This window comes from Carlito syrichta, unplaced genomic scaffold (assembly GCF_000164805.1).
Source record: "Carlito syrichta isolate Samal-C Ts95f unplaced genomic scaffold, Tarsius_syrichta-2.0.1 Scaffold289046, whole genome shotgun sequence".
In the NCBI taxonomy this organism is placed as follows: domain Eukaryota; kingdom Metazoa; phylum Chordata; class Mammalia; order Primates; family Tarsiidae; genus Carlito; species Carlito syrichta.
In genome coordinates this window covers 1883-28244 of record NW_007233142.1, presented here as the reverse complement: position 1 = coordinate 28244, position 26362 = coordinate 1883, and the positions used below count along the sequence as shown (strand labels likewise).

The following is a 26362-nucleotide window of genomic DNA, read 5'->3' as shown; positions in this document are numbered from 1 at the left end:
ATCACGGAAGATCATTATGGAGTTAGTACACGGAAAAAATACCAAGTGCTCTGAGGCTTACAGACACATATATCACCAAATACAGGGGATAAAAAAAAACAAAGGACAACATTAAAGTGCCTTGAAAAAAGCCAATTAATCTGGTACTTGATGAGCCAAAGACATCCATTAATGAGGGCATTAATGTGGGGTTCACAGGCTTCTGCCTTCTCATTGGGCTTAGCTTCTTGACCAACATGGGCAACCACCTTGTACTACTTTTCTTTGCCTACTCCCACCCAAAGGAAGGACAAGAGCACTGAAGGTTTACATGACAATTACTATTCTCCCTCAGGTCATGAGATATGCTAAGAACAGTAATCCAGGACAAACACTTCATGAAATAAGGGGACCAAGAGCACAAGATGGCAGCAACAGGACAGCACAAAAGAGACTATCCTATTAGGTCAGAGGAATTAGTGCACCAAGGAGTTTGAGGTATGAAAAAACAGAAGGGGATAAAATATTTTAATATAGTTGCTATGGGCTAAGAACTTGAACAAGCCTGCACATCTAAGAGAAAAGAGAGTAAAGATCAACATTTCCTTTTGAGCTGTATTTCTCCATCTCAGATACGACTCTGGAACTGGAAGACATTGTTGCTATACAACCACTATATATGTAGGCATGCATGCATTCATCCAAATATTCACTCAATCAACAAATATTTACTGAGCACTTATTATGTAACAGGCACTGTTCTGGGCCCTGGGAATACAGCAGTGATCCAAACTGCCAAAGGCTTGCCTGGAGACATTATGATCAATCATTAGTAGTCTATGTACTTCTTGAGGGCAGAAGCCTGTGAGGGCAGAAGCTTGTATTCCAGTAGAGAAAAAAAGACACTTTAAAAAACAGCTACATAACAGATCAGGTTGAGATGAGTGCTATGAAGAAGAATCAAACTGGGCAAGAGATCAATAGAATGGTCAATAAAGGTATCTTTGAAGAGGTGTCATGTAAGCACAACTTGAAAGGAGTAAGAGAGCCCACCACGCAGCTCTCTGGGTGAGGAGTGTCTTAGGGAGAAGAAACAGCAGAAGCCCTAAGGAAGAATGGGACTGGAGTGTCCAGGAACCACAAAGAGGCCAGTGTGGATGATGTGACGTGAGAATGTAAGAGAGGCAGCAGGAAGTCAAATCTTGCAAAGCTTTACAGAGTTTTCCAGTAAGAACTCTGGAGTTTATTCTAGATGGAAGTGTGCTTTTCACCATATGCGCCAAGCACTGTCCAAGGTCCCATGTCACCATCACTGGGGAAAAAACAACACGAGCTCCAGGCCCTCAAGAAGTACATAGGCTACTAATGATTGATCATGTCTCCTAGAGGAATCTTTGTAGATAACATTCTGAAAAAAATATTCTCTTAATAGCGCTGAGCCTCTAAAACATTGTCTAAGAAGTAACAAAAGCACAAAATTCATCAAGCCACACAAATAAATGTTGTATCTACTGATTCATTGTTCACAGCAGTGAAAATTTTTTATGCCTCATGACAAAGCAGTTGCAGCAAACTCAAAAGTCACCGTTGATTAGCAAATTTCAATGGAATTATGAACTCCGTGTTTGTGATCCCCAGTAATAGTATTAGGGGATGGACCTTTGGAAGTAATTAGGTCATGAGGATACAGCCTTCATGAAAAGGAATGATACTCTTAAAAGAAGAGACACAAGAGAACTTGCCGCTTCTCTCTGCTCTCTGCCATGTATGGATACTGGAAAATGGTTGTCTGTAAACCAGGAAGAGGGCCTTCACCAACAACCCAACCATGCTGGCACCCTGATCTCAGACTACCAGCCTCCAGAACTGGGGGAAATGATTGTTTGTTGTTTAAGCCACCAACCTATGGAGGTTTGGGTAGTATAGTCCAAACTTAAGACATATAGTTGGGATCCCTCAGAGTCAGTCTCAGAACACATTCCAATCTACCTGCATGTGACATGTATTCCTCAATCAATAATGCGCCCCCCTTTGCTAAGGAGACCAGCAAACTCATACTGCCTGTCTCTCAGTCTAAATCCATGATAATCTCTAATCTTCCAGGGAGACTAAGATAAAGAGGTGGACAAGAAAAATTCTAAAGCCAGAGTATGTTGCCTGTACACTTCATGTACATATATACAGAATAGCAGGAACAAAGGAAACCTGCAGAGCCTTGAGAGGACTGCCACACTAAATAGATTCACCAGAAACTAAGGAAAGAGTGACACAGTATTTGATTATAATGCCTATATTTGGTGAGATTACTTAAGAGTACTGGGGACTATAAGGATATATATACACATATACATCAAGTACAAAGTTGGTAACACTGAAGGAGGTAACTACAAATCCATGTTGAAATTGCCAAATATCTTAAATGGCAACTAAATCTTTAAAAGATTATTATTTACCACTGCAGAAAAGAAGAAACTCAAGACAGATGAACTTGGGGGAAATATTTCTCCTTGGCTGGTATTGGGGTTCAATCTTTACAGGGATAAAAGAGGAGGTTCACAAAATGAGTCCTGCCAGAGCCCATGGGACAAGGGCTGTCTCCTTCACACCCAGCCTGGCAAAAAAGACACTCCATAAACATTTGTGGAATGACTTTCCGAAACAGACAAATAGCTTGGCTACTTGCTCTCAGACTACCATGAATTTACTAATGTTAATGAATTGGCTCTTTTGGTTTGTCTGCTTTGCCACATGTTTATGATGGGAATTTATAGAGTCATGTCACTGAGGGCTAGGAAGTAATTTTTATCTTGTTGGCTGAAATAAATAGGACATGATATAAATGAGAAATGAGAGTGGGTAAGCTAAGGTTAGCAGGAATTCTGCCAACTCTGGGACTGGAACTGTGACAACGGCTCATTATTCGCAAAGAACTGGAGTTTGTGTTTCAGGGAATGAATCTGGACAGTCATTAATGAACTGACAGACTTTATAAACTGTCTCTTAGAGACCCAATTCTCTCAGTTTATATTGCTTGATTATTTATATGGCTATTTGGGAGAGGGGGACGATTTGTTAGGGAATTTGTGTTAAGTATATGGCTGCTTAAAAGGGTATTTCTCAATTGTGTAATACTCAATTTTAAGAAATATAAAAACATCTTCCCCTTTCTCTATACTAACCATATAACCGTATTATTATATCTTCTACATATTCCTACTAAGATACCTTCATACAATCTTATTTTCTAAAATTTGTATTAACAAGTATTTTCTAAATGCTCCAAATATAAAGTTATATCAAGATGCCATACCAATCATTTTTTCAAACTACACTTGCCTCCTGGAAATTTTGAGATACTCTCTCAACCCCTGGCTCCCTGCCAGCCATACCTGAGAAGTGGTGCTCCAGATGGGGCAATTTCCAAAAATCAATTTGCTAGACAATTTGCAAAACTGATTCAGGATTTTCAAAGCTTTACTACAGTGGTGACAGTAAACAATGAACAGGCTTTCCCCTAAGTGTGATCTTAATATCTTACATTATGTCATACAGCCCCAGTTATAATCAGAATAAAACCTTAAACAGGGTCTAAGTCATGTCAGCTATTTTGCAACCAAAGGTTGAGAGTGAAATAGCAAGGTTAAAAAAATTTCAGAAAATTATTTAAATCTTAATAAACTGGTTACTCTGTGATTTGGTTTCCAGCAAACTGGCCTGCCTTGAAAAATCCTTGGTTTAAACTGTCAGGTTTGGACAACCCCTTTGGGTCCCCTCCCACTGTGGGAGTTCTTCTGTCCTCTTAATAAATCCTGCTTTCTGAAAAATAAAAAATAAAATGAAATAAACCATCAGGCTTAATTTTGGGTAAATTTGCATAGAGCAAATGAGACAGCTATCTCTGAAATGAATAAACTGTGAAATTGGAGAAATTATGATGACTGATAAAACTCAAACTTTCAGTTTAATATTATAATGAACTGATATAAATATAAATCAAGTAAAAATAAGACTAGAAAATAATGAAAATATATGAAAAGTTGCTCACTCTCACAGAAGTTCAAAAAAATGCAAATAATAACAATGAGATTACTTTTTGCTTATCAGATAAATAAAACTATACAAGACTAGTAACATCCAGGGTTGGCAAGTATACAAAAAGGTACTTTCAAAAACTGTTGGTCAGAAATACAAATTGGTATGTCCTTTCCAGAAAGAAGCTGGCCAACATATTTCCAAATTTAAAATGTTCATACTGTCTTAAAAAATAATACCACTTCTAGAATTCTACCTCATGGAAACACTTACTCAAATGTAAAAGGATAAATGAGCAAGACTGTTCCTGCAGTACTTACATGGAATGAGTTGAAAGTAGAGACCATCAAAATATTAATCACTAGAAGAATTGTAAAAAAAGATTCATGTCCATCCATACTATAAAATGCTATGTACATATCAAAGGAGGCAAAGTATTTACACAGAGATGTATGAAGCATTTGAGGAAAGAAAAACAAGCTGCGTAACATGTTTAGTGTCATCCTACTTGAAGAAAATTGCACAATTTTCCTTATATAGTTTAAAACAAATACAAATAAAGCCATTTACAGTATTTACTCATTTTCACACATTCAGAAGAAAGTGCTCACTTTTTTTTACTTTATATACTTTTGTATTTTTTGTATACACACACACACGTACACACACACAGTCAACCCAATTAACAGCAAAGGTAACATTTCAACTCTGTAAAAAATGGTCTTTTCAATAAATGATGCTGGGTCAATTGGACATTCATATTGAAAATAATGAACAAAACCCAAAACCCACAGGCCATAAGAGATAAGATAGACAAGTGGGACCTCATTAAACTGACAAGCTTCTGCAAAGCCAAAGAAACCATCAAGAGAGCAGGGAAACAGCCTACAGACTGGGAAAAAGTATTTGCCAACACCAGGTCTGACAAAAGCTTAACATCTTGGATCTACAAGGAACTCAAATGTGCTGAAAAGAAAAAAACAAACAACCCCATTATAAAATGGACAAAAGATATGAACAGACACTTCTCAAAGGAAGATATCCGAGCAGCCAACAGACACATGAAGAAATGTTCAACCTCACTAATCATCAGGGAGATGCAAATCAAAACCACACTGAGACACCACCTAACTCCAGTCAGAATGGCAATTTTCAATAACTCAAAAAAATACAGTTGCTGGAGAGGGTGTGGTGTAAAGGGAACACTTCCACACTGTTGGTGGGAGCGCAAACTAGTGCAACCTCTGTGGAAAACAGTATGGCGATTCCTAAAAGCTCTACATACTGACCTCCTATATGACCCCACAACTCCCCTACTGGGAATATACCCTGAAGAACTCAAATCACTCTATAAAAAAGATACCTGCACACATATGTTTATTGCAGCATTGTTCACAATAGCAAGAACCTGGAAGCAACCATTCTGTCCATCAAAAGAGAACTGGATTAAAAAAAAATGTGGTACATATACACGATGGAATACTACGCAGCCATAAAAAAGAAAAACATCATGAATTTCGCAGCAACCTGGATGGAACTATTGTCTATAATACGGAGCGACCTCTCACAGAAACAAAGATCTGAGTATCACATGTTCTCACTCATATAGTTGACCTTGAACATCCAACGAAATACTATAAGAAAATGACTGACAGTGGTGGGAAACTATGGGAGTGGGAAGGAAAAGGGAGATGGGATTAACGGTAGTAAATATCTGTCTGGGGATAGGGAAACACCTCTTATCAACAAGGGTGCCTGAACAAAGCATATTTGTGTACCTAACGCTTAACTGTACCCCCAATATCATAATAAAAAATATTATAAAAAAAAGAAAAGAATGAGTTTTGAATCATACCAATCATAAAAACAAATTAAAGATAGATTATAGACCAACAGGTAAAGAAAATATAGTAAAGTATCTTAATGACCTTAGGATTGACAAACATTTCATCAAAAAGATACAAAAACTCTAACCACAAAGAAAAAAAAAAGTAGAATGCAGATTGGATGACAATAAAATTAAGAATTTCTAGCTGGGCTCGGTGGCTCAGCCTGTAATCCTGCGCTTTGGGAAGCTGAGGTGAATGGATTGCCTGAGCCCGCGGGTTCAAGAGCCGCCTGGGCAACTTGGTGAGACCACATCTCTACAATAAATAAATAAATAATTTTTTAAAAAAAGAATTTCTAATAATTAAGAATCACCATTAAGAGGAACAAGAGGATCAAATAGCAATCTACAGAGAAGGTATTGAGTCTCTCTCTCTCTCTCTCTCTCTCTCTCTCTCTCTCTCTCTCTCTCTCTCTATATATATATATATATATATATATATATATATATATATAATCTCTGGCAAGGAACTCATATAACTATGTTTTCTAAAACCTACAAATCAAAGAGAAAAAAGCAGGTATTATTCAACACAAAAATGGGCAAAAGATTTGAACAGGTACTTCAAAAGATAATATATAGTCAATAAACACATGAAATGACTCTACTTCATAGTCACTTGGGAAATACAAATTAAAACCATAATGTGATACTTCTAAACACTCATCAGGATAAACTGAAAAAGAAAAAAATAAATGTCAAGTAATGAGAATGTACACTAAACTTGAACTCTCATACGCTGCTGGTGGGAAGGTAAAATATACAGTCACTTTAGAAATTTGTCTAAGAGTATCTTACAAAGCTTAATACAAACACACTCAGAATTTCTACTCCTAGGAAAGGAAAATATGCAAAATATGCAAAAGAAAGTATGAATTTATATATATATATATATATATATCTGTATGTGCTCACCAAAAGACATATATAGGTCCTTGGTGAACATATATATGCTATTCAAATACACACACACACACACACACACACACACACACACACACATGAAAATATCAAATGTCCATTAATTATAGACATTTTTATTTTAGTTTAGCCCTGCCATATAAAACTATACAATAATGAGCATGAGCCAACTACAGTTAACTGCAACAACAGATATCTCTGAAACACATTCAATCAAAGACAGAAGAAAAAGAGAATATATGGTTCTAGTTTTTATAGTTCAAAAACAAGTAAAACTAATACAGAAGCAAAAAAGAATACATAATTATAGTTTTTATAGCTCAAAAACAGGTGAAACTAATACATGGTGTTTCAGAATAGTGGTTAACCTTCAGGGACTGGGTAGTAACTAGAAAGGGGTTGAAAGGGGGTTCTTAGATGCTAGTAATCTTGATCTGGGTAGAGTACATGGTCATATTCACTTGGTAAAAATTCATTGAGTCCTATATTCACAATATGTACACTTGTGAGTATTACATATAGTTCAATAAAAGTTTACTTAAGACCGGGCACGGTGACTCACGTCTATAATACCACACTTTGAGAGGCCGAGGTGAGAGGATTGCCTGAGCTCAGGGGTTTGAGAGCAGCCTGGGCAACTTGGCGGGGCCTCATCTCTACAGTAAATTTTAAAAATTAACCAGGCATGGTGGTGTGTGCCTGTAGTTCCAGCTATTTGAAAGGCTGAGGCGGAAGGACCCCCTGAGCTCAGCAGGTCCAGGTTGCAGTGGTCATGAGCATGCCACTGCACTCCAGCCTGGGTGACAGAGTGAGACTCCAACTCAAAAAAAAAAAAAAAAGTTTTATTTAAAAAATGGTAAATAATACCAAAAAATGTTTAAAAACTGATTCATTAGTAGCCAGAAGCATGAATACTTAAACAAGGCATTATTATGGTCAACTAAATAAAATCAGTAAACAAGTATTTATTGAGTCCCTGCTAGTTGCATGATGTATGTTAGCACTGTTGAGACAACAAGACAGTGTTTCCTTTTCAGCCTCATGGAGCTCAGTGCTGACATTTTTAAAAAGGAAGAAAACAAGGAGGGAAAGATAAAAGGAGAAAAGGAAGGTGGGTGGGCCTAAAATGCTAAAAATCAGTAATAATGCATTTTTCATGGTTGCATAAACTGATATTATTCTTTTGACAAGAAATTTGGCACTACATATCCTAATCTTTAAGAATATCCATCTGCTCAATGAATTATTAAAAAATAAGAGGCAAATCATATACTAGTAAATGACAACTATGTAAAAAAAAAAAACCCTTATGCACAGAAAAAATATATACATCAAAACGTGTTTAACTCACTATTTTCTTTTTTTTTTTAAAACATATCAAAAGATGTTCAACTTTATTCAAAACATAATGAAATGAAAACTACACTGAGATACTATTTGTCATTCATTGATTAACAAACATTCAAAAGGTGGCAACCTACTATATTAATAAAGCTGTAAGGAAAATAAGTACTCCATTACATTGTTGTTGGAAGTACAAAATGGAACAAACACAGCTACAAAAATTCAAAAAATAAGCCAGGAGGCTGAGGCTGTCCTGAGCCATGGACATGCCACTGTACTCCGGCCTAGGTGACAGAATGAGACCCTGACTCCAAACAAACATGACAGAGAGAAAAGTTGACAATATTTAACAAACTTATATGCTCATATGCATTTATCATTTGATCCAGTAATCTCTTTTATTGGAAGTTACCCAGAGGATACATCTACAAAAACTAAATCAAGTGCACAAGGTTATTAATTGAACTCACTATTTTCTAAAAGATCTTTAACAAGGTTATAGTGTGAAAACAAATCAACCATAATTTGCTACCTAATATCAAAATGCATTTTATACATTAGGTATTTTTCTGTGTCCTTCAGGGTCTTCTTAATATGTATACTTCCAAAGGGAACTGTAATGAAAAAGTAAATTCTGTTTAAAAATAAATCAACAGACTTTTTTCTTTATGACAACCTGAATGTTATCCCTACATAGTTATGAGAAACATTCTGTGAGAGTTGAAATCCCAGGAAGTAAATATCCGACATAAGATTTTTCTGTAACATGATTTTAAAACTGCCTGCTTTCTCTTAGAGATTTGTTTGGTCATAAAATGCCTAGAGCCAAATAGATATGAAAAGCAACGGCTTTTCAACAAACTCACTCTAACACCATTTTCTAATAAGTTTACTGCTAAAGCTCCATTATAAAATCAAAGAGGCATTCGCTTGAAAAGAAAAAAGGGCATCTCAATAAAATCAAACCAGATATAAAAAGGAGAAAAGCTTTTGAATGTATTTCTAAACAAAATAAAAGTTAACAATAACATGAAAAATGTGAGTAATACTCACCTAAAATAAAAATAAGCCACTGTGCCTCTCTGGACTAAGGAAAGAGTATTAGGGATAGACTATTGACAAAAATCTAAACTAGACTGAGTAGACAGGAAACTAAAGCCCTACAGGCAGAATCAAAGAGCTAGAAGGAAAGTAAGGAGAGTCCAGAAGTAAGACAAAGTCAAGAGCCAAGGTACCAAACTAAGGAAAAGGCTAACATTGAAGCGCATCCTCTGGACTTGGTCTTTAGCAGGTTGTCTTTGGTATCAGCTGCTGCGCTGGGCTGGGGACAGGGTTAAAGGGGTCTAGCAGTGAAGCAAAGCTTGGCTGGGAATGGATTGGAGCACTTGAGGAAGCCAAAGTCTGATGGGTTCAAAGGCGAGTTCTCAAGCATGAGATGGCAAGGCCTTCTACATCAGGAGGACAAGAGGTAAGGAGAAGAGTATGAACAAAGGACTAAATTTCTTAAACTGCTGATACACAGAATTTATACATAGACTTGGGCTGAAAGGTTACACGAATAAAAACTCCCCAGCCAAGATTGCAAACTGCAGATTTATAGCAGCTATATTTTTTTCTCCAGTATTATTACTAGTGGCTCACATACACAAGAAGAAAAGGCAAGTGGCTGAATTGACAGTTGGATTTACATGAAAAGTGGTGGTTGTATAAGGGGCTGAGGCAGCCAGAGCTGATAGATAAAAAGTTAGAGCACAGGACTTAGCTGAGAAGGCAAAGCAAAGTGACTGCACACAAATAAAAAATATTCTAGTAAAAGCAAAGAAATAAGGGCATGAGAGGCTGGAAGGAATAAAGGATGTCACCAGAAAGTGAGATATTAAAGGCAGGTTCTAAGGATAAACTCATTTAGGGTGGTGACATGGTACCAAGTTTTACCTGGGGATTAGGCAGCTGAGTTGTGACAATCATTACAGTGGAAAAAAATCAAATTATTGTACAGCTCAGGGTAGAATGGTGAGTGAAGTTCACTAAGCTGATAACAGAACTTTGTTAAACAAGGATGTAGTAAGCCAGGTTTCACAGCGCTAATAAAGCAGGTAGTTTGACTAGGAAATCATGAAAAAGGGAGAGTGGAAATAGGGTGGCAGAAGCCTCAGAGGAAAAGATTTCACAAACAAAAAGCCATCAAAAGATTTCAATAAAACCCAACCATTTAAAAAAGGTATTATTATTTTTTAATTTAATTTTTGTTTAAAGAAACAGTGTCTCACTACATTGCCCAGGCTGGTCTCGAACTCCTGCACTCAAGTAATCTTCTCTCCTCGGCCTCCTAAGTAGTGGGACTACAGGTATGAGCCACTGCAGTCGGCTCCAACCATTCTTAAAAACACTAAATATAATGCCATATCTTACAGCTACATAACTGAAAACAATTAGAAAACAGTTAAAATTCTGCTTTAAAAAAACTGAGATATATACTGCCTTATATATTCTCATTTAGTGGGAGAGTAAATTTTTCACTAAAATGTGAATTAAGACAAGTCAAAAAAATAGAAAAAAATCACTATAATCCTACTATCTTAATACAACCATGTAATAATTTTTATTGTTATAATCATATTGTACATAAAATATTACAATAATTGTTTTCCATTAGCCATATGCATTTTTTAAGTCACGTGCATTTTTCCATGTTAATTTTAACACTTGCATGATATTTTATCAAGCAGATTTCCAAAATTTATAAATCAATTCCTCCATTACTCATCTAATTTGGGGCTACCACACATTATGCAGGGATATAAATCAGTGTGTATGATTTTATATTTCCATGCCCTACCTGAGAAGTAGAGAATTAACAGTATCTAAAGTGGAAAAGTTGTCCTTTCTAAAGACTGAAAGGAGAATAGTAAGTTTATTTTCAGATGCACTATCTCACCAGGTCACTGACAAGCCAAAAGATTTACCTGGAAGAAATCTTACAAAACGTGGCATGAAATGAAATCTTGGGCAGCAGGGAGGACTGTCTTCAAACAAAGGACCTAAAGCAAACAAATGAAAAGGGGGGAAAAAAAAGAAATCAAACAGCTTTAAAAAGCACACACTGCAACTTAATTTCTAAGATTTATGATAACCACAAAAACTACTACCAGAAGTAGAGACATAAAAAATACCACTGCCTTCTCCTACTCTTCCTCTCAGTGGCTAAATCAATCATTGGTAACTGCCACAAGCACCCAAGGAAGACTGCAAGGAGGAGACTACAGGAAGTCAAGAGGAGAATGAAAGCCCCAAGGAACAAATATATATGGTAAAATTAGCTGGGCTCGGTGGCTCAGCCTGTAATCCCGTGCCTTTGGGAGGCTGAGGTGAGTGGATTGCGTGAGCCCGTGGGTTCGAGACCCGCCTGGGCAGCGAGACCTCATCTCTATAATAAATCAAAAAATCAGCCGGGTGTAGTAGCACATGCCTGTAATTCCGGCTACTTGGAAGGCTGAGGCGGAAGGATTGCCAGAGTCCAGCAGGTCGAGGCTGCGGTGGCCGGGAGCGGCCACTACACTCCAATCTGGGCAACGGAGTGAGACTCCAACTCAAAAAAAAAAAATACACTACTTTAAAAACAAATAAGCCAGGCTCAGTGTCTTAGCCTGTAATCCCAGCACCTTGGGAGGCCGAGGCGAGTGGATTGCCTGAGTCGCGGGTTCGAGACCAGCCCGGGCAAAGTGGTGAGACCGCGTCTCTACAATGATTTTTTAAAAAAAGCTAGCCGGGCGTGGTAGCACACACCTGTAGTTCCCGCTACTTGGAAGGCGGAGGTGGAAGGATCCCCAGAGCCCAGCAGGTCGACACTGGGGTGGCCTGAGCCTGCCACTGCACTCCAGCCTGGGCAACAGAGTGAGACTCCAACTTTAAAAAATGAATACAATAAATAAGTAGGCTGGGCGCAGTGGTTCATGCCTATACTTCCAGCACTTTGGGAGGCCGAGGTAAGAAGACTGCCTGAGCCCACAGGTTGGTGACCAGCCTGGGAAACTTGGCGAGACCTCATCTCTACAATAAATCAAGAAATTAGCTGGGTGTGGTGGCACATGCCTGCAATTCCAGCCACTTGGAAAGTTGAGGCAGAAGCATCACCTGATCCTAGCAGGCTATGGCTGTGGTACCTGTAAGCGTGCCACTGCACTCCAGTCTGAGCAACAGAGTGAGATTTCCAACTCAAAAACACATAAAATAAATAAGTAAGTAACTGTTTGCTGGAATACAGATACTTCCAAAAGAGTAAACTACTATCCAAGAGTCAGGCATCAAGTCTTTGAATCTATCTAGCTCACGTTGTGTGTGGCATGTATGTGTGCATATGTGTGTTTTAATAACTAATTGAAGTTTTCTGTTTTAATAAACTGCCACTTAAGAAAATTTATTACAGTAAGTTCACTAGATTCAAAAAATTAACTAATGATATTTTTCCTAATACACCTAAATCAAGGTAGTTACTCATAACTGGTACAATCTCCACATTAGTACCAGCTAATAACAGGTGCTGTGAAATTATATAAAGTAAAATCCATAAAAACATATTCATGTCAAATGACAGCAAGCATTCTTACGAATAACACTTTTCCCTGGGTATTTAAAAAATAAGAGGAATTTCAACTACGTCCCCAACACTTTTATCAGAGTTTTCATACATACCATAACATTCTTCTATAAGCGTTACTCTTTTCTTTAAATTCTATCATTTACCTTTAAGATTCCAGTCATATAATTCCAAAATATCTCTGAATAGAAACAGTGAGAAGAGTTCAAGTCCTTTCACACAAAAATTCTGAAACATAAACCAAAACCAAATTATTAGGTTGGTAAAGGTTGGTAAATATGTATTAACTGAAGGCTCATCCTGTTCTAGTCACATATCTTAAAAAGTGTCTGCTAAAACTATACCAAAACCATACAATTTCCTAGAAAGTTTGGCCACTGTCTTACAACAGCTCACAAATTTCACACAGAAATGAAGTCGACAATAATGTTACTACAAATTCTACAAGTGTCAACTTAGCCCTTCTCAGTGTACAAATAAAATTATGTGAAATCTAAATGTCAAGTCTCACTTATATCATATTTTTCCAATCCAATTATAAACTGTATCAAAACCTCTTGGAGTTTTTTGTTAATTAAAATTACATATACACACATGCAGGCTCTGATACGCTTGTCCTCAACCCCCACCCTATTCATCCAGAATCACTGCATAGAATTACCAAAAAACAGAGTTTCTTTGTACCCAAAAAGTTAAAAAGCTTCATGAAGGCAAATGAAGGACTAAGAAAAACTATAAAACTCTGTACCAAAATTTCTACCGTAAGCAAGCTAAACAGATGATATTTGCAAGTGCGACTTGTCTCATAATTCTTCCTCCTACTTGTTTTGCTTGGGATTCATAAATCACCCTGCATGAGATCACACCAGAAATCATAAACTTTTACAATAGCAAATGAAGTCTTATGCCCTTAAAAATCCAAAGGAAGCAGAAAAACCCTTCTAAGCAGAAGAATGAAGGGGTAGTTCTTTTTCTTTAATTCTTTTTGAAAGGCGGGTAGAATGAACAAGATTTGCTCAGAATTAAATGGGTGCCAAGTAGGCATGCACGTCATGCCCATCAATTCCCCTTCCATGCTCCATGCCCACCACAGAGCTGTCCCATTAAGCATGGTTTGTAAGAAGAGCCAGGGGCTCTGGAAATCGACCCTGACTCCAACACAATGTTAAGTACACAAGCTTGTCTGCTGTCTAGTTGTTATTTCTTGGTGTGATTTGTTGACACTACTGTATTCAAGATCAGGCTATGAATCATTCTGAGATTCACATTAATCTTTCTTTGGAATTTTAAATCTCTTGCATATATTTAGATAAATCTGCTGCTGAGCATCACAATGAAAAACAATTAGGAAAAATATGTAAATATATGGGAAGAAAAATGAGCCAAGCATTGATCTTGTCTTTGGAGATAACGAATAAGATTATTATAACAGCTATCAGATTCAGTTTCACTACTCCAATTTCCTCTCTGATAATGGCCAGTAACCAAAATCTGTCCCCTACGCAAAACAAATTAGAAACAGATGTAAAGTTAATATCAGCAGATGCAACACAAGGAGAAATGAGTTCAAAAATAGGTCAATGAGTTGAAAAATGACCCGAATTTTAACCTTGATCCTACAGCTGCATTTCACTGATCCTTTCAATACTGAACATGATACTTTAGGGGTATACCTATGACAAAAGCTAGAGCTGGCCAAGTTCAATGCTTTAAAATGTAAGTGTGGAATAAATGAAAGAGCATACAACATTAAACTGTTAAATAATCTTTTCCCTTACCTCCGGCATCATCTCTTCAATGAAATGAATCGTGTAGTCTATGTTGAATCTAATTACTTTACACAGTGGAATCTGCAATAAGAAGAAGTGAAATTCAGTTCCTCAATACCTCCCTGCAGGCTCATAATACACACGTTTGCTACCTGACCCAGAAGGTCATGAACCAGATGAGAAGGTGTCACCTTCATCTAAGCTGCTAACACTGCACATGAAGCTTGACCACAACTGCTGGATTTTAATGACAAGAACCCAGCTGGCCTGGCCTCTCCAAGAAGCCTGCATAATGTGGTGCATAATTAACAGTATTAGCAGCAGCAACACAAACACGGTAACAATCCATGGAAACCAAACATATCACCTCTAAAGAATTAATAAAACCATAATAATAAACATTTCTTTTTTTCAGGTTTTTAAAAATATTTTAGAATTTTTGGCTCTTTGGGCAGACCAGGTAAGTAGAGCAATAAATTATCAATTAAGGATTCATAAGTCATTGAAGAGTACATAGTCTAGCTGCCTATTTAACTCTTGAGCTAAGCAATTATGGTAATAAATATAGTAATAAGAAGTTATAATAAAAATAATAGTAGCTAACACTTATTGAGCCAGGCAGTGTCCTAATTGCTTCATAATAGTCACTCATGTATCATCACCACATCTCTGTGAGACAGGTTTGACTACCATGCCCATTATATGGTAGAAGAAAGTAAGGCAAGAGTGATCAGGTACCTTGCCTAAGGTAACAGGTAGCTGGTGAATTAGGAAGTCTTCCTCTAGACCTTAGCTCTTAGTCACTAGAGTATATACCTCACATTACCTGTTCTAATACTCAGGATATGTGTGAAAATGAAAGAAGGTTCAGTATGATAAATCCACATCTGTCTTATTTTACCAGTGTATCATCAGAAACTTTGTCTACTGCCTATACATAATAGGTTTTCTGTAAATAAACATATTTTTGGATGAGGAGGGAGGTTACCGTAGAGGACTGGCTGGCTAGCTGGGGAAAATTACAGACTCAGAAGCCCGAGAGATGTGTTAAGTGAGCTTTTCTGACTGCTTAATCTGTCCAAAAGATGATTTTATATAGATGTAATCGTTTTTTACAAACCACAGCAATCATAAAGAAATAAATTTTAATTCTATCAGCAAAAGGGATGGCAAAGAAAACAAACAAAAAAAATAGTCTTATAATGCCATCTACTGGATCCACTTTTTTTCAGAAATGAAGTTTAGTTCTTGGTGCTTTTTCTTTTTTGTAAAAGACAATAGTTAATTTGAATGAAATTCATAAATAACTTTAACAAAAGATCCATTTCAACCTTCTTATGATGAATTCTAAACCAACCAAAGCAACATGCTAAGGTCACTACTATTTTTTATCATTTTACAGTATTGAAGAGTTACAAATTTTTGCATGACTCAACCTATTTTCAAAATATCTATTCTTTGCTAACAATTATGTTAGGTTCATAGTTACTCTAAAATAAGCCACAGGTCCTACCTTAAAAGGTAAAGATACAGAAGAAGAGAGGCATGTAAACAAATACAAATAGAAATAAGACCATGCAATTTTAAGTGCAATTAAAAAACAAACAAGCAGCCAAATAAAGTATACATTAAAAAAAAAAAGAAACAAAGAGGAAATAACATCTGAATTGTCTTCAAAAATGGGGAGGGATTTCTCAGGTCACCTAGAAAAATAAAGTTGAGGCAGAGCAGGTATTTAACTTCTAGCAAGACAGAGAAAAGGGACCTGGGGAAGAGAACATCATTTATCAGTTCAGAGAGAAGTACATGGAGAGAGAGACACCAGGTGAGCAGAAAGTGTGAGCTCTGAATCATGGAGCCCTTATAAGCCATGTGACCGTCAGGGCTTCTGGCGGTACGGCAAGGAGTGATCACTCAAGCACTTTAAATGAGATACTACCATTGTTAACATTTTAGATAAATCACTGTGGAAACTGTATGGGAATGGCTTGTAGGAGAGCAAGGAAGACCAGAAGACCAGCCTGAAGTCTAATGCCAGGAGCCAAATGAAAGAAAGACTGGAAAGGGAGGTCACGTTTTTAAATAGGAGATATTACTAAAATACACTGTGACCATTCTGATGGGGGAGTGAAGGCAAAGAAAGAATTGAGGATAATTTCCTGGTTGTGATAGGTCATGATGGCATGAATACAAAAGCAGAAATTCATGAAGATGCCCCCCAGTACCTCAAACTCAATGCGCGGGGAAGATGACGAATGAGTCTAGTTTCATACAGGTTGAAGGTAAGGTACCTGCCCGACGGAACATCAAGCAGGGCATTTCAAAGGCAATATGAAATGTGAAGCGTGGAGCTATAAATATCAAGCTGGTGGAGATCAGAATATGCATGGGAAGAGAAACCATGGGTAGAACTGAATTACTTGGAGAGAGAAGGCAGAGGGGAGAAAAGGACCAGAGTCCTAGGGAATACTCAAGAGGCAAGCAAAGAAAAAGCAAAGGTGTAAACTTTGCTTTCATGTGAAAAAGCACTGCTGGATGATGTATGCAAGTACAGTCCTTTCCCAACTTATTTTAACTAAAATCACTTAGTGGAATTCCTTCTCTAACCTCTTCTCCTTATATACAGTTTATTTTCTTCTAGATGTCCATCTATACCACCAAAGTCCTTCTCAGACACACAAATTTGGAAAGGCAGGTTCTCCTTATCTGTTCAAAACCTGATCTCTTTGTCATTTTACTACACAGTGGTCAACCAAGAAACTGTGTAGCTGCAAAGATTACCAAAACAACTTGCAATCAATGCCTTCAAATAATGTCTACTATCACTTCTTAAAACATATTTAAATACTTAAAAGTAAAGAATTATATGCTGACTGACACAAACGCCTATCTCATCCTAGCAAAAAAACACACCAAAAAACCCCAAAAATCTTCCCCAAACCTTTACATTCTAATTCTATTACTTCCACACACTGAATAATCAAACCCAGAGGTCAGCAAAGCCACTGGAAATGAAAGCCAACTAATGTGGGAGGGAAATGATCAAGAGGTTTTCCTGTGCTTTTGAGAATGTAATAAGATATTGTATAACTAATACATCTATCCTTATAACTACAGTTGCCGAAGTCCTTAACACCAGGTATTAATAGGTAATAACAAACATACTATATAAAGGGATAAAATTCTCCTGGAATGCTCTATATTTAGCCACCAAGACTTTTAATCTACTTCAACTCAAGAAGACCTTAAGAGAACTTGTCGGCCTAGATTTGGTGGAGATTCTATCATTACCATCATTTGCATGCTCTTTTTGCTGATGTTCTCTCTCTAGCAAGAAAATGAATCAGATCAGTAAAGTGATTTAAAAATTATTTTTCTAAGGCTATTTCAAATTTAAGAGGCCTTTGATAGATCTAATTCCTATGAACTGTACAACACTCAGTTTAAAACTCAATTTATTTTATCAACATGTCTAAGATATATGATGGAGCTTTTAAATGCAGAGTAAATTTCTCAAGTTTGAGAATTTGAATACTTACATAAAATATGTGATAAAGTCAGGAACTTTTCTGTGCTATCTTTTATTTTATAATGACAGTAACAACTGTGATTAACTTAGTACTAGTGACCTCTAAATGTCAAACCATGTGCTGAGGGAGTTTTTAAAAATTATGTATTCCACTTGCTTTTATTGTGAACCCCAGACCGCTCTAAAATGCAAAGCCTATTTTTAAAAAATTACACCTGATTTCTCACTAAAATCTCATAAACTACTACCATCAATGAAGCTAAAAGAATCACTTGTCCAATGGGGGAGGGGAGAACAAAGAATTCGAAGAAAGATTCAAAGCCAGCTCTGTTTGACATCTTTTCTAAAACAAGTGACAGTATTTATTATGGGCCAAACACCATGATAAACTTTTCATGTGTCATCTCAATTATTTTTCACAAAAGCTGAGGAGATTGCTACAACTAATACCCCTATCTTACAGATGACAAAACCAAGGCTTATAAAGATTACAATGTCAAATCACACAGCTAGTAAGTCACTAATATTTAAACCCGGGGCTTTATGAAGCCACACTGCTTTCCTTCTTTCATTAAGGAGATCCTAAAAGTCAAAATAAGATCTATATTACTTCTGAGGAATCAAAAGATAATATGATAAATAATTTTAAGTATTTCATGCTAACTAAATCATGTGTATTTGCAAACTCTCCAGAGAAAAAAGAGAAAAAGCCATTAGGTGGGGGGCAGTGTCAACTCTAAGACTATGAGATTTGGTGTATAAAAGGGTTTAAGTGTCCAAGACACTTAAAAAAACAGCAAAGAAATCACCAAAATTCAAAGACTTCCTAGTATCTTTTAATAAAGATTATTTAAGAATGGTCCAATATTACTGCCTTTTTTATATTAGTGAACAGATGGTCCGCCCTGGAGATAAATATAGTATGTATTATCAAATGAGTTTATTTTTACATTTACATTGTAATCATCTTCTCAAAGAATATGTTCTAGGATAAAATATACTGTAGAATGAAAAAAATCTAATTAGGAAAACAATTTGCTTTAAATTAGCATTACTATGATGGAATCACATTTACTTAAAGTGACAGAAAGAGCCAACATAAGGCAAAGATTTGCATCTTACTCTCCACTGAAACAGAATTTAATGTGTTAAACAAACAGTACAAAATAATTTTCAAATTGCAGATATAATTTCATATAATCAAACCAGAAAAGATTAAAACACATTCTATTTTGCTATGGATACACCATAGCTAAAATTCAGTAAGTCCTACAACAGTGCCTAGACTGGGTCAAGAAACCAGCTATATCTTTCTCTGCACTGCTGCTGGTCAATTCATTCTATGTCCATCTGGAATATAGAATAAGACAATTCCCAGGGCTGCTAGCTTGAATATGGAAAGATTTTGACTCACAGATAACAGCACTTCCATTTGAACAGCTTACCAACTAAGTAGCCCTAATACCTATATGAAAATATCATGAATCCATCTCAAAATTTCTTAAAGAAGATATATTTCTGAAATTCTAAAGCAGAAAACTATGTAGTGAATTCAAGGTCCAAATGTTCTGAACAAGCTCCACTTCTCTATCACTCAGAGACTAAATGGTGGCTTTTCCTTAAAACTTTCCAACTTTCTTCTAAAGTACAACCAGCCCAAAATAGCTTTAACACATTACTCCACAGTTTATCCTCCTTTTTTCCATCTTTCACACGCTCAAAATGTTATTCTGACATGTTTACTTACACAATTTAATGTGGACCAAGCCTGTGACTCATTAGCACAGATGCCACCTGATGCACACTGCCACAGACTTCCTGCAGCTAGTACAGAGGGACACAGAGTAAATGTTACTTAGGAGTCAGATGATGGAATTCTATTTTGATTTTTGGAAAGAAATGATGAAGGGAAGGCAGGGGAGGAAAGAGGTACAAGGAAAGAGAAAGGCAGCCAACTGGTACATACTTACATTGGTCAGGGGGGCGTGTGCAAACATAGAAAATCCTTCAAAGATATACTCATGATCATCATATTCTATAACAGTTGGTCTATCAGTCTAAAAGCAAACAGAAACACAAGCCCAAATTAAATAAATGACACAATTTGCATTTGCAGAAATCCAACAGGACAGAAAATAACCAATAGGAGAAATGCAGGGACATCCTTCCAGACACCAGAGAGAACTTAATACAAAGTTTAATTTTAGGTGGAATATTTTGGTTTCACATATTGAATATGGTATTTATGTACTGAGACAATCAGTGAAGTTTATTATAGGTGCTATAAAGAAAAAACCTGGTATATATATGTAGCTTCATTTTCTAGCAACTTCTTTTATTTAATCACACAATACTACCAGTTCTGTTCCTACTAAACTCTATTTCTGAACTAACAAAAGTCCTGACAGGAACAAGGTAATAACACAGTTGACTCAAATACAAAGTGAAAATAGACTCAGCATCAATATGGTCAAGACTAGCAACAGCCTGGAAGGCTCTGAAAGGCCCCCAGATACCAGAAGCTCAGTCCTTTATAATTCCATTCCCAGAATCTCTGAGGAGAAGTCAACCAACCAAACACTGCAACAAATCAATTCCTTTACAAGGTCAAAGATCTTAATCACCTGAAAATTAAATCTGTAATTAGATAATACAGATGTCAATTTAAGCATGAGGGACAATCTTCCTTACACCATTCTTACAGTCCACCATTTTTAATCTTAAAGGCTAAATATGGAGGTAATTATCAAGACTGATAATCCAGAAGACACATTTCTTACATAGTTATTAAATATCATTCTTTTAAATATCACATATATAAGAACACCTTGGGCAGGGGGGAACTAAAGAATATCTAAATATAAATTATTTGTTTTACCAATGTTATTATTACTTCCTATTTGAGAAACAACAAAATTGGTCCAACTTAAACATAAAAATGACTTCTGATAAATAATGCGTAATATTTTGAGGATTCACCAGAGTTAACACATGATCCAGCACTTCCAGTCCTAGGTATATACCCAAGGAAAATGAAAACATATATCCACACAAATAACTGTACACATATGTTCACAGTAGCATGATTGAAAATAGCCAGAAAGTAACAACCCAAATGTTCATCATCTTATGAACGGATAAAATATAGTATTCACATAGTGCAATATTATTTGGCCATAAAAATAAATGAAGTGCTGATGCATGCTACAGCATGGACAAATCTTGAAAAAAATCATGCTAGATGAAAGAAGCCAGACACAAAAGACCATATATTGTACGAGCCCATCCCTATGAAGTATCTCAATAGGCAGCTCTGTAGAAACAGCATCTTAGTAGCTGCATAAGGTTGGGAGGATGGAAAAAAATTGACTGCTAATGGGTACAGGGTGTCTTTTGAGATGAGGAAAATGTTTCCAAGTTAGAATATGGAGATATCACAAGTTGCAAATGGACTAAAAATCATAAACTATACACTTTAAATGGGTAAACTGTGAGGTATATAAATAATGTCTCAATAAAATTGTTAAAATACATAAGTATGAATAATCTAACTTTGAAATTGAAATCTCTTGACAATACAAGTCACCACAGTTAATCAGTTTAGTTCGGTGAAAAGTAATACAGTATAGTAGAATAGCATATAGGCTGATACACTGGTACTGACTCCCTGGATTCAAATAAATGTCCTGTCATTTACTACCTGAGTAATCTTGAGCAAGTTACTTAAGCTTATCTGTAAAACATGGACTACTGCCCCACCTGATAGAGGGGTTAATAACTTCTTTCAAGGCCAGGCCCAGTGGCTCAAGCCTATAATCCCAGCACTTTGAGAGGCTGAGGTGAGAGGACTGCCTGAGTCGGCTGGTTCGAGACCAGCCTAGGCAACTTGTTGAGCCCTCATCTCTACAATAAATCAAAAATTAGCCGGGCATGGTGGCATGTGCCTATAGTTCCAACTACTTGGAAGGCTGAGACAGAAGGATCGCCTGACCCAGCAGACTGAGGTTGCAGTGGCCGTGAGTGTGTCACTACACTCCAGCCTGGGCGACAGAGGGAGACTCCAACTATAAAAAAAACCAAAAAACAAAAAAAACTTCTTCATAGGTTTGTTGTGAGAATTACATAAGTTAATATATTTCAAACACTCAGAATAGAGCCTAGAACATACTACCTGCTCAACAAATATTAGGTATCATTTTTACTGTCATAAACACACAACAGATTTTCTTGTTTGGGTTCCTAGACAATAAGTATATAAATAAATATATAAATAAAAACATTCCTTCCATTCCTTAGCTCCAATGAATAGCTCTGTAATTCACTGGCTATTATGAATGCGGCTATTATGTGGCACAAATAATATAAACCAAAAAAAAAATACAGTAGTATAGTGAGAGGAAGCTGAAATAAACATCATCCTGGTAAAGCCCAATTTTAACAAATAAAAATATTTTTAAAAGAACATCTAAGAAGTGACACAGTAAGTTAGCCTAGTCACATTTCGATTCATTTACATTTTAAATTATAGGAAATCTAATCTTGTTTAAAACTTACCAAAAAGTTTGTAGGGGGGGAGACTGTAATCCGGTAGTGGAAAAGTCTGCCAGCATTGTTGGTCATAGGACGGCAGGGCTTGATGGCCTGAGAGGGAAAAAATAAAAATGAGTTTCCAAGTAAGCAGCAGAATATTTTTATTCAAAAACAGACTGTGTTTTCTAGATTCACTTCTAACAAAAGAGGCTTTATGTGTGTTCCTTCACAGACTGGTAGGAAAGAACAATATTCATTTTACCATTAACTAAGTTAATAAAAAAGGGCTGGCCGGTCACCAGTTCTTAGCCATTTCCTCATGTGCTGAGGATGCAGGGATGTCCAATAAGACCATAAATGTCTGTGGGTTTTGGAGTCCCCAAAATACCATGAGCTTGGGATGGGCAATTACCATCCATGGGGGTCCCTAGAGTATGTTCACTGAATCCCATCACACATGGGGCGCTTGCCATTGAAGGTCTGTGCTCTTCCACCTGGGTCGGTGGGAGAGCAGACCATATCAGCTTCAAGAGGGATCTGCAGAAATTCAGGAAGCTTGCCAGAGATAAAGCCACTTTGGCATTGCTGCTGTAGAGGCTGTTCTGCTCTTATTGCAGAGGGCCCAGGAGAGCACTGCCAGTGTAGACCTCTGGCTACAAAGCACCAAGTGGGGGAGATGCGGAGGCGCGGCTGCTGCTAAGAACATTTTGTTGGATGGTTGTGCCTTGACATTCTCCAGGGTAGGAAGGGCCTGAAGAGCTGGATTAAGCTCGGGGGCTGTGTCCATCAGAGTCAGAAGTGTTGGGTTGGTCTGTGGTGGGGCTCCCCTTAAAAACAAGTATAAAGCAGGTTCAAGCCTATATGGTGGCTCAAGCCTGTAATCCTAGCACTTGAGTCCAAGAGTTCAAGATCAGCCTAGGCAACACAGTAAGACCCTGTCTCTAAAAAAAAAATTAGCCAAGCGTTGTGCTGCATGCCTATAGCCGAAGCTATTCAGGAGGCTGAGGCAGAAGGTCCACCTGAGCTCAGGAGATTAAGGATGCAGTGATTCATAATCATTGTGTCCCTGCACTCCAGCCCGGGTGACAGACCCCAACTCAAAAAAACCAAAACCCAAAAAACACAAATGACTGTAAAGGCATCTGGGTGGAAGGTGGCCTATTCCATGGGGGTGGCAGCTGCATAAACCCACTGGAACACACTGAAATGCCGCGGTACCAATCTTCCTTCCTGAAAACAGCCATTGCAGCAGAGTGCAGGGACAGCTTATGTCTCTGCTTTGCAGCCATGGCCCCATCTAGTTGTGCTTCCCAGATAAATGTGACAGGGTCTTGAACAAATGAAACAATCTTACTGTCTTTGGTGACAGCTGCCAGCTATTACAGTTTTTGGCCTTAAGTTGCATACCACTTCCTAGCAGTTGCATACAGTATACCAGCAGCACCTTTCTCACTTGGTCTCTGCTTCAGGTCTTTGAGTAGGGTTGGAATCTCAGATCATGTCAAGGGGTAAACTCATTGAGGATTTCCATGGTGTCTGGGCACATTCCTCATCCCAGCCAGTTGTGAAGGCAGCAACTGCTGTCTTAACCATGTGATGGGTGGTGACTGGTAATGCCTACACTGTGACCCGGGCACTCAGGATCATCATTCCACAGCTCTCAGGACTCCAGACTGGCCAGCACGAGTGATGTGACTCTGAAATAAGCCTGTGTGACTGCAGTGTGTTGCTCAAGGGCTGCTGCCAGCAGTACCCAGCAGGTATCTGAGGGCGGAGCACATCACAGATGAAGCTGCACTGTCTCATTAGGAGTGCACAGAGAGACGAAATGGCAGTGATGCACCCTCCAGTGATTGTGTGGACTTGCTAGCAGCAGGAGTCCAGGGATCTATCAGGATATTCTAATTTGGACTATCCTTCTCCCAAGAGCCTACCCACCTACTAGGGAGCTAGAGTAATCTTAAGAATAATTTTGGCAGGTTTTGCCTGCTGACAATTTCCACAACAGAGGCACAAATTGCTTGTAGAAGGCAGCAACTGGCCAGAAAGCAGAATAAAAAACCTCTAGGCCACTAGAGTGAACCTCTGGAGTGTCCCACAGAGCTTACCCAATTGCTGGGTCAAAGCTAGTCCCCATTCACTCTCCTGACTCTCCCATAGAAATGGGTGTTATTACCAACTTGCTTATGCAAATCCCATCCTAATCACCAATTGTGTATTGGGAAGGAGGGTTGTTTCCAGTATGCCTAATCAACCAGCTCCCCAGGGGCGACTTCTCTTCTGTCTGATGAGTCTTAGTCACCACAGGATGCTCAAGCAGTTTATTCTGCTTACAAGTTTATCTTGCTTATTCTCTTACAAGACAGATAGCAGGAGCAGGCCTGACACAGGAGGAGGTCAGATGACCAACTTACCAGGAAGTTCTTCAACCAGAGACCATTATCAGAGTTTGGGGGATCTGCTCCCTTTCTTATACCTGTATTTAGTCCAGGTCAGTTACCAGTGCTTTTTCATAAAGGAAATACTGTAAGGGTAAGCTTTTCTTTAAGGTTTGTTATATAAGCTGTATCTGTGCGTAGGTGGCCTTGTCTCCTAGAAATCCCCAGGCTTGGTTTTCATATACTGCTGACAGTGGCCCTGAGAGACACTTGAGTGAACCTATGGTTCCCCTTAAGCTTGTAGCCATGATGTGTCTCTTATAGCATACTACAGAAGAGGTTCAGACCACAGGATCTAAGGATCTTTCTAGATCTAAATGCCTATGACCATCTTCCTTTTACTTGCAAAATAATTGATCTTTGGCTAAACTTATGAATTAACTAAAAAAAAGTGGAAAAGCTAATCTCAAAATTAACAGCATGTGTTTTGTTTGTTTGTTTGTTTGTTTTTGAGTTGGAGTCTCACTGTCGCCCTGGAGTGCAGTGGCCGCTACCGGCCACCGCAGCCTCGACCGCTGGGCTCCGGTGATCCTTCCGCCTCAGCCTTCCGAGTAGCCGGAATTACAGGCATGCGCTACCACGCCCGGCTGATTTTTTGATTTATTGTAGAGATGAGGTCTCGCTGCCCAGGTGGGTCTCGAACCCACGGGCTGAGGCAATCCAAAGGCACGGGACTACCTCAGCCTCCCAAAGGCACGGGACTACAGACTGAGCCACCGAACCCGGCCAGCATGTGTTTTAATAGGAAATAAAAACAGTGAAAGGAGTAAATATGCTGAATAAAATAGATTGAATAAAATAGAAGTAAAAATGAACTAAATATGCTGAGTAAAAATAGATGAAGGGGTTAGAAATGAAGGAAGCATGAGAGGTAGGAGAAAAGAAAAGAATATGCATGGAGCTTAAGACGGGAAAAGAAAAAGCAAGTAAAAAAAAGCATCAGTGGTATCACTGGGTATACTGTGACAGGCATAGGGATGTGCAGAGCACAGACAGCAGAGAGCGTCCAGCTGCTGGCTCCTTCAGGATCCCTCCACTGCAGAGCTCCCTCCCCTGATGATCAGGTTTTGAGAGAAGCAGAGGTACTAAGGGTCAGTCATTTCAGCCCAACTCCAATGGGCGGTACTCATTCCATACATCACCCCCAGGTTTACTGGGGCTTTGCTGGACCTCACTCGTAGTTCAGTGAGTCCCTCTAGCCAATCCTGCTTACACCCTCTTCCTTTCACAGGTGTTGATTGCTAATAAACATCATGCAGCTCACCAAAATCCATCTTAGTATCTGCTTCTAGAGAACCTAATATGTGGCAATTGATGAAATAAGATGGTGCTTTG

General features: G+C 37.9%; 1 protein-coding gene across 1 annotated transcript in view; it reads right to left on the bottom strand.

Annotated features, from left to right (window-relative positions):
- The window catches only part of LOC103256201 (ribonuclease 3-like), a 42728-nt gene extending 20032 nt beyond the window's left edge, over positions 1 to 22696 (bottom strand). The window contains exons 1-5 of the mRNA XM_021710455.1: positions 22614 to 22696; positions 20030 to 20116; positions 14540 to 14611; positions 12908 to 12989; positions 11131 to 11205 (exon numbers count right to left, since the gene is read on the bottom strand). Coding sequence (XP_021566130.1) covers positions 11131 to 11205; positions 12908 to 12989; positions 14540 to 14611; positions 20030 to 20116; positions 22614 to 22679 — 382 coding nt within the window. The 5' untranslated portion in view covers positions 22680 to 22696. The remainder of the gene's footprint in view (positions 1 to 11130; positions 11206 to 12907; positions 12990 to 14539; positions 14612 to 20029; positions 20117 to 22613) is intronic.
- Between the last annotated feature and the right edge of the window lie 3666 nt (positions 22697 to 26362).